The 12669-nt window shown below is 47.5% G+C and overlaps 1 protein-coding gene across 3 annotated transcripts in view; it reads right to left on the bottom strand.

Annotated features, from left to right (window-relative positions):
* The window catches only part of LOC127580813 (plexin-A2-like), a 470755-nt gene that overhangs the window by 265812 nt on the left and 192274 nt on the right, over window positions 1-12669 (bottom strand). For all 3 annotated transcript variants that reach the window (XM_052034725.1, XM_052034726.1, XM_052034724.1), the window contains exon 4: window positions 7954-8088. In XM_052034725.1, coding sequence (XP_051890685.1) covers window positions 7954-8088 — 135 coding nt within the window. The remainder of the gene's footprint in view (window positions 1-7953; window positions 8089-12669) is intronic.

The following is a 12669-nucleotide window of genomic DNA, read 5'->3' as shown; positions in this document are numbered from 1 at the left end:
TTCACTGGGCAGCTTTGTGAGAGCTTTTTACTGCGGATGATACCAAACACACCTACAGAAACAACACACAAAGGAGCTGGAGGAACTCAGTGGGTCAGGCAGCATCTGTGCAGGGAAATGGACGGTCGACATTTTGGGTTGAGACCCTTCAAGACAAACAGAAGACTGTTTGGAGCAACAAACAACCTGCTGGAGGAACTCAGCGGGTCGAGCAGCATCTGTGGGGGGAGAGGAATTGTCGACGATTCAGGTCAAGACCCTGCATCAGGAGTTGTTCCAGATCCCAGCATTGCCTGTCTCAGCAAAAGACTATTTAGTGGGTTCTGGCAGAGATTTTCAGAGACCAAACAGCAAACTCCACAGTTTGGGCTGAAGTACCTGGTTCTTGAGCAATATACACTTCGCTGGAGGAACTCAGCAGGTCGAGCAGCAAACTATGGAGGAAAAAGAACTGTCGATGTCTCAGGTTGAAACCCTGCAGCAGGACTGCCTGGTCTTTGATCCAGCTCCACCCATCTCCGCCAGTTCTATATCTCAAGCCTTCTTTTCTGCCCCATCCCCTTCCTCTTGACTTCTTTAGCAGATAGAACTCTGCCGATCCCAGCCTTGAATATGCTCAGTCACTGAGCACCACAGTTTCTGAGGCAGAGATGTTCCAAATGGCCGAGCACCCATTCCAGTCCTGTGACACCTGGTTTCCTCATCAACCAGTGGGGCTGACTTCACACTATTTAAACTTAGTGATTAACCATGCAATACATTATCTCATCTTAATGCAAATTTCTCAAAAATCCAGCCACGCAGCTGGATCACATCCAGACAGCCAGAAGCTGAAGATTACATTTAGATTTTTCTTATCAAAAAAGGTTAAATTGCTCAGAACTGACACTTGAGAAATTGAGCTTTAATTAAAATATTGAAAGCTTTTCCAATTAATTTTCCTGCCATGTTTTCCTTGAGGATTTCTCCCTCTGCAGATCCCACTCTTGATAGAAGCTGAAGAAGCAGCAATATTGCCTGTGACTTTGGGACAGAGGCACTGACACTCAGCAAACTTCAACAGCATGGAAGTGGGAGTCAGAGTAAAGGACGTGATAAACTGCTTCAAAAGACTGCTGACAGGACTGTGCAATCGACTTCCAATAAAAACAGGGATGTGAACGAATACTTCCGGATGTGGAGAGGATTTGTGCGTGGCAGATGCTGTCCAGAAAGTCAGGTGCAGAATGGAAAGGGAGACACTTGGCTCTACAGTTTCCGTGACAAACTCCGCTGTGGGCTGTGGACTGGGAGGAGTTGTTGGATTGGGGAACAGAATGTAGATTAAACATAATGGAAGAGGTGATCATGAAGCAAAACTGAAAGTTAAGAACAAAAAACAAACTGCTGGAGGAACTCAGTGGGTCAGGCAGCTTCTGTGGAGGGAAATGGACAGTCAGTGTTTCAGGTGGAGACCGTTCATCTGGACTGGAGATAGTATAAGGAGGGGACTGGAGTGGGGGCAGAGAAGAATCCAGGCTGGCACAGATATCTGAGAGCTGAGAAGTGTTGTGGCAAGGGAACAAGGAGGCCATGAACTAACTCTGCTTTCACTACTGGGGGGAGGTTTGGTGTAATGCTGGGTGGCGAGGAGGGGAATTGTTTACTTCAGGGTCAACAGCACATCAGCAGACATTTCCTTTCAGTTCTCTCCATGCCCACTGAATTCACAGCCAATCACTAGCCCAGAGAGAGCTGGCCCAAACTGAGCCTCTGCTGGACCCAGTGTGTGGAACACTCCTGCCAGTGCCCTTACAGTGGAGAGCTTCCAGTGCCCTGACAGCGGAGAGCTGCTAGTGGTGAGATGCCAGTGCCCCTACAGTGGAGAGCTCCTGCCAGTGCATGACAGTGGAGAGCGGCTGGTGCTCTGACAGTGGGGAATCTGCCAGTTCTCTGACAGTGGTGAGCTTCCAGTGCCCTGACAGTGGGGAATATGCCAGTTCTCTGACAATGGAGAGCTGCTGGTGCCCTGACAGTGGGGAACTGCCAGTACCCTGACAGTGGGGAACTGCCAGTGCTCTGACAGTGCCCCATTCTCCCTGCACAGAGCTGGGAGGCAGCAGAGACCATACAGCTGTGTAAGCCAGCCACAGGTGGGCAGAGGAAGCCAGATGTTCATGTCGAGCTGCTGATGACAGCACGGTTCAATAGACTGCAGGCTCTGTTACTGGCGATTTTCTACATTCGCTGTTGTGGATAATTCAAATGCCATTGCAATAAATATTAAACAATGTAAACAAACTGATGGACAAGCACGAACTGAAGAGCAGGGAAGGAACAGCTCTCACCTGCTGAGTGCTCCAGCACAACCCAAGCCTCCCAGTAGGACCCTGACTGGTTACTGGAGGGGAGTGGCTGCCCATTGACAGGTATTAGGCAACGTACACTTTTCTAAATGGAATTTTAATGATTTAAAAATGTTCAACTAATTTTGTGTTTTAATATTTAATTTTAATAATTTTACAACTGTTATTGTTTTCATTGATTTTAATAGTTATTGAACATTTTTCATGGTGAGAAATATTCAATGCCCTTGACAGGTTTGACAGTCTGGTAAAGCTGGGGCATGGGAAGTTTATTCCTCTGTACTGTGGGTAGACTTCACTTTGGCTCACCAGCACAAGGAACATTAAGCTACGTAAGGCTTGCCGGCATACCGTGCCTCTCCATCTGGGGCAGCTTGTCTCTGCCAATAAGTTCGGGGCCATTACTTTCATATCTTGTTTCTCAGCACAGGGACTTCCTGCTGTCTCAGCTTCATTTCTCCAAGGTGGGAGCGGTGATGGGAGACAGGCTCGTATAGCATGACGTTAATGAGACTGCAGAGGGTCTGGTTGAAATGGGGAGCAGCCACCAACTCTGCTGGAGACCCACTGATATATTCACAAGCCTGAAGCAAGTTTGCAACCACTTGATATGAATGATTTACTCAAGTAAGACATGGATATCTGCCCCAGTCGTATGATTCAAATTCCAAAATAAATAACAAGAACGGGTACTATGTATGTAAATATAAGTAAGATTGATTCTAATGAAACGTCATTATTGGAAACACATGGGAGTCAGCAGCACGATGTGCTTCACAGATGAAGGCACTTTCCAGATCTTAACAGGACAACCAGCTTTTGGAGAAAAGGGAATTCAGAATGTTTTGGTTCTGACACAGATTGAGTGCTGATGAATAAACATCCCTGTGTAGTTTGATGCCAAGCAGAGGCTTCCTGGATTGATTTACAGTCTGTGTTGAGTTAGATGATGTTCAGGTGAAAGCTCGGTGGGTCACTGTGTCTGAGCTCAGGAGGCGAGACAGTTTCAGAGCTCTCAGCCATATCTCCCTCAGCAGCACGGTGTGGAAATGGGGACTGAGGGGAGACCTGGACTGACTGTGACGCCAGAATCGGAAAATCTCCAGAACAAAGTGGTGGTGAGGGGTGGGCACTCAGTTTTAGAGCAACTATATTCCAGAGGGAGGGAGGGAGTGGAGGAGGGGCTAGGGGTGAGGGACAGAGGGGGCAGTGAGGGATTGAGCAGGAGTGAGGGAGGGACTGGGGAAGGAGGGGTTGGGGGAAGGAGGGGACAGGGAGGGAGCGGGAGGGAGGGAGGAGAGAGGGAGGGAATCTTCTCAACAGCAGAGCACAATAAAGGGAAGAAAATGAACAGCATTACAACATCCCACTCGAATAAAACTCGGAAAACCTGAGTCGCTAAGTTTCTGTAACGAGTGACAAACTCCAGCTGCACAGTAAACAACGGGGCTTCACAGTACGTGTGGGCACACTCATGACTTTACTTCGGGGCAGGGATAGTGCCTTGCTCTCTGCCCCAGAGAGACCCAAGTGTTCCTGCAGACCCGGAGCTCATCAACATCATAAGTTTTACATCATCCTTTCACAAGGTAATTCCAGCAGATCTCAATAGCAGTTACTGCTCCTTGCAAAATAGTGAGCTGTTTGGTTAAATGGATTGGAATTACGCAACAGCTATAAGGAGAAGTTGGATAAACTCGAACTGGTTTCGCTGAAGCGTCAGAGGCTGAGAGGAGACCTGATAAAGGTTTGTAAAATAGGGTAGATGGACAGAGTCTTTTTCCCAGGATGGAAATATCAAATATTGGAGGGCAGAGGTTTAAGGTGAGGGGGGGAAAGTCTAAAGATTTGTAAGTCAAGTATTTTTTTTTACACAAGTGGTGGGTACCTGGAATGGGCTGCCAGGAGAGGTGGTGGAGACAGGTACCATCGCAACGTTATGAACAGGCAGGGAACGGAGGGATGTGGACCATGTGCAGGCAGATGGGATTAGTCGGATTGGCATCATGGTTGGCACAGACATGGTGGGCCGAAAGGCCTGTTCCTGTGTTCTGTTCTTGCTCTATGAACACTTATGCAGATGACCATAAACACTGCCAGGAGATTTCCAAGCACAAACTGGAGGAACAGCACCTCATTTTCCGTCTGGGAACCTTGCAGCCTAACAGCATGAACATTGATTTCTCCCACTTTAGGTAATCCCCCCACCACCACCCCCACCCCACCCCACCCCCCCCACCCCCATGCTTCTTCTCTTCTTCCCTTTCCTAGCCTCTCTCTTTCTCTAGCCCCTTTTTTCCCCTTTCTCTCCATACCTTTGACCCACCCCCCAGTGAATCTGCTCTCCCCTTCTCCCCCACACCTGCCCGTCACTATCTCTTACCTGCATCTACCTATCACCACCCTGTGCCCACCCCGCCGCCCCTCTTCTGTCCACCTATCACTGCTCTGCTTTTCCCTCCTATATATTGGGCTTCCCCTTTTCCCATCTTCAGTCCTGAAGAAGGATCCTGACCCGAAACGTTGACCGCCTGCTTTTCTCCACGGACGCTGCCTGGCCTGCTGAGTTCCTCCAGCATCATCATGTTTTTCATTTTGACTATAAGTATCCTGGTCAGGAGTAAAGGATTATTTTTCTCTTCTAAGTTAGACAATAATTATGTGACTTTCCCTCAACAATAAAGGAGTTGAAATCAGAAAAAGCTGCCAACATAACAAGCCAGGGGCAAACACAGGCTTCAGTAACAGTTGGCACCTCAGTCCCTCCCGACTGCTCCACCAATGAATGAGACCACCACTGATGTCATCTGGTATTGGTTTATTATTGTCACTTGTACCGAGGTACAGTGAAAAACTTGTCTTGCATACCGATAGTACAGGTCAATTCATTACACAGTGCAGTTACATTGGGTTAGTACAGAGTGCATTGATGTAGTACAGGTAAAAACAGTAACAGTACAGAGTAAAGTGTCACAGCTACAGAGAAAGTGCAGTGCAATAAGGTGCAAGGTCACAACAAGGTAGATCGTGAGGTCAGAGTCCATCTTATCGTGTAAGGGAACCGTTCAATAGTCTTATCACAGTGGGGTAGAAGCTGTCCTTAAGTCTGGTGGTACGTGCCCTCAGGCTCCTGTATCTTCTGCGCAATGGATGAGGAGAGAAGAGGGAATGTCTTGGGTGGGTGGGGTCTCTGATTATGCTGGCTGCTTCACCAAGACAACAAGAGGAAAAGACAGAGTCCAAGGAGGGGAGGCTGGTGTCCATGATGCGCTGGGCTGTGTCCACAACTCTCTGCAGTTTCTTGTGGTCCTGGGCAGAGCAGTTGCCGTACCAAGCCGTGATACATCCAGATAGGATGCTTTCTATCATGCATCTCAGCCTTAGCTCCAGTCCCCTGCTTGTTCCTCTCAGCCCTTGACTCTTGCCAGACCTAAGATCTGTGTAACCCAGTCTCAAGTTCATGTTCAATGGCACAGTCCCCTACTGTTGGACCTGTGTGTACTCACAGCATTGTTGTAATCCATGATGTGACCTGCTGTCCACATAAATACCATGGCTAAAGAGCCAATCAGATTGGGTACTGTGGGGCGAGTGACTGATCTTCTGACACCCCAAAGTCTTTCCACCATCGACCAGGCACAAGTCAAGAGCTGACTGCAGATGATGGAAAGGCTTTGCAGTTTCAAGAAATGTCACTCACTGCAGGATGACTGCAACACCAACACTGATGAAGTTTGACACGATGCAGGACAAAGCAGCCTGCTTGATTGGTACCACATCTACCCATGGGTATTGTATGAAGTGTGTACCAGCTACAAAGTGCACTGTAGTTCCCTGCATCACTCCCCAAACCCACTACCTCTACCACCAAGGAACGGAGCAGACTGTACACTGAGCACCTTCACCTACAGGTTCCCCTCCAGGTTGCACACAACTCCGACCAGAAATATGTCACTGGGTCTGTCTGTGGGAGCACCTTCACCAGAAGGGTTGCAGCAGTTCAAGGGAGCTCAGCTCCATGTGGGGGACGGGCAATAAATGTTGGCCTGACCACTGATGCTCACATCACAAGAGATAAATTCTTCCAGACTACGTTGCTGATTATCATTTCACAGCACTTCCAGAATAGAACATTCCCACGACCACTTGATCAATGAGCAAAGCCTTTTAGGTTTATTATAACATTTGGAGGAACAAGATGTAATTGTCAGCACTAGGAGATGAATAAATACTTTTAAGTTCTCTTATCCCAAAGGTTTCCTCATCAGATATGGCAATTCTAAAACGTTTGCATTCTCTATAGCACAACTTCTCAACAGCAAAGAGATCCAGAACATTTCCATGCAAATAATCATTCAGAAGATGCAAGAAAAAAATGGAACAGGAGCAGGCCACTCGGGCCCTCAAACCTACCCCGCCATTCAATATGATCATGGCTGATCTACCCCAGGCCTCATCTCCACCTCTGTGCCAGTTCCCCATAGCCCTCAGCCCCCAATTGTTTAAACATTTATCAACCTCCACATTAAATATTTCGCGAGCTAGTCTCCACAACCCTCTGGGTAAAAGAATTCCAGAACTTCATCACGCAAGGCCTCATGAAATCAGCTAACTGCAGACTTGAGGGACACATCCTTAACAGGCCAGTGTCCTTCCTGTAAAACTTGAATTTCTGTAACAAACTACAGCCGTTGTGTTCTGTAGCTGCAGTGAATCAACTCTGACCCTGAGGGCAAGAAATAGCTTTAGGCTTTCTTTTGGGTGGAACTTCAGTTAGTCACCCAAGCAAGAGGCATGAGCACAGAGGGAGCCGAACAACTCACACCATTCCCTACGGACAGACCGATACATAATTTGGAAGCCACTGACAGTAGAGGTGCCCAGAACCTGTGACAAGGTAAGCCCATCTGGCTGCAGGGAACTCCACCATCAACACTGGCAGCAGGTGGTGTGACAGGGAGCCCAGATTCTTGATCTGGGGGGCGGTGAGGGTACAGGCCATGAGGGAGCTCTGTTCTCTCCACTGACAACAAAGAACAACCAGATAGATCAAGTCCAACAGCCTGGCTGGTCTAGAAGCAGGGTTGTGAAGCCATGCTTTATAACATCATGAACACTACTCCTTGCTCAGCCCCACTTCACTGGAATCACTCCATACAGTTGACTTTACGAACCTCCTCCGCAGCTGCTCTCTGATTAACCACTATTGAAACCTCAGCTCTCCTTACACAACACCCAGGCTGTTTTACCCTGAGAAACACCTTTCTCAAATATCTCACTGGGCTACCACTAACATAAGGCTTTCCAATGCACGATACCTGGGAGCATGCAGGAAGAAGAGGGCGGGGGTATACTGGCCAGTGTCTCACCCCTCACAGCTGGTGGAGCTACCAGTCCGTGCCAGCGGGTAAGGCACTGATTCCCCTTCCTACTACACTGCAAGTGTAGTTGGCTTGCTCAGCCATGTCACAACTGCTGGCACAGCGGTCAATAGCTGGCCATCTCACTGACTGTGTGTGTATAATTAGCAATGGCAGCAACTAATCCACAGCGCAATGACTCTCCGGGTGGTGCCTACCACACGGATACAGATGTACCAGTCACTCACCTGCCGTTCGGACATGACGTACAAGTACTGCAGGTCTGTGGAGAAGCCCATGTCCCTGAGGATCGCGCCCCCATCCACCATGACTTGCACTGTCTCGTAGTTGGAATCTCCCTGAATCGGACCATCCACACGAATCTGAGGCAAAAGGAAATGGGAGTCACTGCAATGTGGACACTCACTCATTGATATCAAACACCTCCCCACATCCTCAAACTCACACTGCTAGTTAAGGTTCAACCTGATAATTTTAAAAAATCCTCTGGTAAACTGGTGCAGCAAATGCTCTGCCCAAGATCGCAAGGAATTGCAGAGTTGTGAACGCAGCCCAGTCCATCGCACAAATCAGCCTCCCCTCTATTTACTCCATCTACACTTCCTGCTGCCTCAGGAAAACAGCCGACATAATCAAGGACCTCTCCCACCCCGGTCATTCTCTCTTCTCCCCCCTCCCATTAGGCAGAAGATACAAAAGCTTGGGAGCATGTACCACCAGGCTCAAGGACAGCTTCCATCTCAATGTTATCAGACTCTTGAGCGGACCTCTCGTAAGTTAAAAGATGAACTCTTGATCTCCCAATTTCCTCGTTGTGGCCCTTGCACCTTATTGTCTGCCTGCACTGTACTTTCTCTGTAACTGCAACACTTCATTCTGCAACCTGTTTTGTTTGCTTTTTACTACCTCAATGTACTTATGTGTGGAATGATCAGCATGGATGGCACGCAAAGCTTTTCACTGTATCTCGGTACATGTGACAATAATAAATCAATCCCAATTTTTGATTTATTTCCTTTCCCTCTCAGTCATTGTGCCAAATTACTGACCAGGTCAGAGAAATTAGGCAGAGTTGATCTTCTGCTGGGCTTTCACCTGATTGGTTACATAGAACAGTAGAGCACAAGAACAGACCCTTCGGCCTACAGTGTTGTGCCAAACTAATTAAACTAGTAATTAAATGCCTAACTAAACTAATCCCTTCTCCCTGCATATGGTCCATATCCCTCCATTCTCTGCACTTTAATGTGCCTATCTAAGAGCCACAAACACCTCAATCGTATTTCCCTACACAACCACCCCTGGATGGAGGCTCTTTGACTGGCCTTGGTCTTGCCGGTGCTCACAAACTCATGTCATTGTATGACCAAGCCATTCCCAGCTCTTCCTTCCTCTGCTCTATCCCACTTCCCTTGTCTTCACCTTAGATGAGGTCCGACTGGGCGGAGAGCCAGCAGTTGCTCATCTCCTGGGATGGATTCACTCATTGGGCTGGAGTCCATTCCAGGATCATGGATGTAATTTGGAAGGAGCACCAGGGTTGTCTCCCGGAGGCAGGATCAGAGTTGGGATTCAATTCACATTGGTTGAGGATGCACTACACTTTCTCTGTAACTGTAACACTTTACTCTGCATGCTGTATTGTTTTCCCTTGTACTACCTCAATGCACTGATGTAAAAAGGATCTAAAAGTAAACCAGGTAATTACAGGCCAGTGAGCCTGACATCAGTAGTGGGTAAATTATTGGAAGGTATTCTGAGGGATCGGATATACAAGTATTTGGATAGCCAAGGGATGATTAAGGATAGTCAGCATGGCTTTATGCGTGGTAGATCGTGTTTAACGAATCTTGTGGAGTTTTTTGAGGAGGTCACTAAGAAAGTAGATGAAGGTAAGGCTGTGGATGTTGTCTACATGGACTTTAGTAAGGCCTTTGACAAGGTCCCACATGGGAGATTAGTTCAGAAGGTTCAGTCAATGGGTATCCATGGAAAGGTTGTAAACTGGATTTGAAATTGGCTGAGTGGGAGAAGACAGAGAGTGGTTGTGGATGCTTGTTTCTCAGATTGGAGGCCTGTGACTAGTGGTGTGCCTCAGGGATCTGTGCTGGGGCCATTGTTGTTTGTTGTCTATATCAATGACCTAGATGATAATGTGGTAAATTGGATCAGCAAGTTTGCTGATGATACTAAGATTGGAGGCATAGTGAACAGCGAGGAAGGCCTTCAAAGCTTGCAGAGGGATCTGAACCAACTGGAAGAATGGGCCAGAAAATGGCAGATGGAATTTAATGCAGACAAGTGTGAGGTGTTGCATTTTGGAAGGACAAGTCAAGATAGGACATGCACAGTAAATGGTCGGGCACTGAGGAGTGCGGAGGAACAAAGGGATCTGGGAGTTCAGATACGTAATTCCCTGAAAGTGGCGTCGCAGGTAGACAGGGTTGTAAAGAAGGCTTTTGGCATCCTGGCATTCATAAATCAAAGTATTGAGTACAGGAATTGGGATGTTATGGTGAGGTTGTATGAGAAATTGGTAAGGCCAAATTTGGAGTATTGTGTGCAGTTCTGGTCACCTAACCACAGGAAGGATATCAGTAAGATTGAAAGAGTGCAGAGAAGATTTACTAGAATGTTGCCAGGTCTTCAGGAGTTGAGTTACAGGGAAAGATTGAACAGGTTAGGACTTTATTCTTTGGAGCGCAAAAGAATGAGGGGAGATTTGATAGAGGTTTACAAAATTATGAAGGGTATAGACAGAGTTAATGCAAATAGGCTCTTCCCACCTAGATTAGGAGAGATAAGTACGAGAGGACATGGCTTTAGGGTGAAAGGGGAAAAGTTTAGGGGGAACATTAGAGGGAACTTCTTCACTCAAAGAGTGGTGGGAGTGTGGAACGGGCTGCCATCTGATGTAGTAAATGCGGGCTCACTCTTGAGTTTTAAGAATAAATTGGATAGATACATGGACGGGAGAGGTCTGGAGGGTTATGGACTGGGTGCAGGTAAATGGGACTAGCAGAATACCATTTTGGCACAGACTAGAAGGGCCAAATGGCCTGTTTTCTATGCTGTAGTGTTCCATGGTTCTATAGTGAATTGATCTGTATGGATGACATGCAAAACAAAGTTTTTCACTGTACCTTGGTACATGTGACAATAATAAACCAATTTACCACCAAGAAGACCAATATTGCAACATTTAGGACTTTAGGACCTCAGAATTAACCTTCCAAACCTCTCAGGAGAAACACATTCTCAGGCCAAGAGGAAATGTGCGGGGTGGGGGGGGGGGGGGAGGTGGTAGGGTGAGAGAGTGTGGATGAGGGAAGGGGACTTGCTGTTTAAGTCACTGAAGGAGGTGGATGAGCAAGAAATACAGAGGCGGAGACAAGATAAAGGTGGGGGGGGGGGGGGAGGAGGGGTCACTGGGGAGAAGAATGAATCGAATCATTCTATTGAACCCAACAGACAGTTTGCTGGTTGGTGTCTCCTGCAGAGCTGCCACTCAAGGTTCTTGAGTTTGATTAATGCCAGGTATAAATGAAATAAAATTAATTACTAGTGATATTAAAAATGTGGCAACCATCGACTGGGGAATCGTTTAACTCAGTCGAACCTTTATTAGTATCTGAAGTTCAACGAGAAATTTCAACCAATTTCATAAACACCTTCAATTAAAATTTTATTTCATGAAAATGAGATCTTTATTGCTTTTGCAATCGATCAGCCCACAGAACAATTTCACTGCAGAAACCTCCTGGGGTGCATGCACCACTGAGGTGACAGACTGTGGCAGTGGTGTGTATGACACAAGGGCCTTGCACACGTAAGACCCCTGCTTTGCTCCATCCACATGCAGAGTGTGTAAGGCAAGTTGGGGGGGGGGGGGGGACCATAGGAAGGGTCCAGATCAAACCCCCAATACTCCAACCCTGGCTGAAGCACAGTCCACCCTACCCACCATCCCTGGGCCCTGATCACTCAACATGAGACCAGCTCCCTGACCCACCAATGGCCCGATCCCATTCCCCCACTGCTGTTCGTGCTTTCCTTGACATCAAGTAAACCACCCCCCCCCACCCACTGATCGCTGGCCCCATCAACTCCACTCTCACCCTCACCCCTACCCACCCATTGACCCCTCTCCCTCCCCAAACCTACTGGAATCCCAGGATCACACACAGGGTAAAGGATTGGTCTTAGCTCAGGATAGGTGATCTAGTCACACCCAAAGGCTTGGGCCTCGAGCATTGTGCAAAGCCTTGACACACCACACTGACACATCTCCTGGGGCACGGACAAACTCTGGGCCACTCCATTCTCTACGTTCCCAGCCCAACACTCTCCAGCATTACAGGCCATGTGCTGTCCATCCTCTGACCCAGCTGCCCACATCCCTTGTGGCCCCTGCCTCGTCTCACAGTGGAGCAGTGTGCATGGCTCTCCAGAATCACATCACTTATACAGAATAATGAGTACAAAGCTAACACACAGAGCTGTCAATAAAAGGCCGTCAATTAACCACTTCACGCACAAACACTCACTCAAATACCCACAAAATCAACCTCAGAGAAGATGCAATTTCTGTCCTACACAAAATTATGACTGACAATATAAATGCCAATTCCTCAACTTTTCCAGAGTTATAAATTTGTTGCTGATCAGAGTGTGCTGGTTTTATGCTTATTCCTTGCAAGTGGAACTGATGCCCTTGTGACTACACAAGAGGGTTCTATTCTGGACTGTATGCAGCCTTGAGCCTAAAACTGACCAATGCATCATGCAGAGTACAACAAGCCACATATGCTAAGGAAGTGCTGTTAAACATTACACCCCATACCAAGGGCCCTTGTTACAAGGAAATAATCCAATCGCTTGAATAAACTACACAGCCTTTTGAACAGAATCTGCTGCAAGTACCCTGATAAAAGCAACATATT

This window comes from Pristis pectinata, chromosome 20 (genome assembly GCF_009764475.1).
Source record: "Pristis pectinata isolate sPriPec2 chromosome 20, sPriPec2.1.pri, whole genome shotgun sequence".
In the NCBI taxonomy this organism is placed as follows: domain Eukaryota; kingdom Metazoa; phylum Chordata; class Chondrichthyes; order Rhinopristiformes; family Pristidae; genus Pristis; species Pristis pectinata.
Note: the sequence above shows the minus strand (reverse complement) of the source record. Positions and strands in the feature narration are given on the sequence as shown.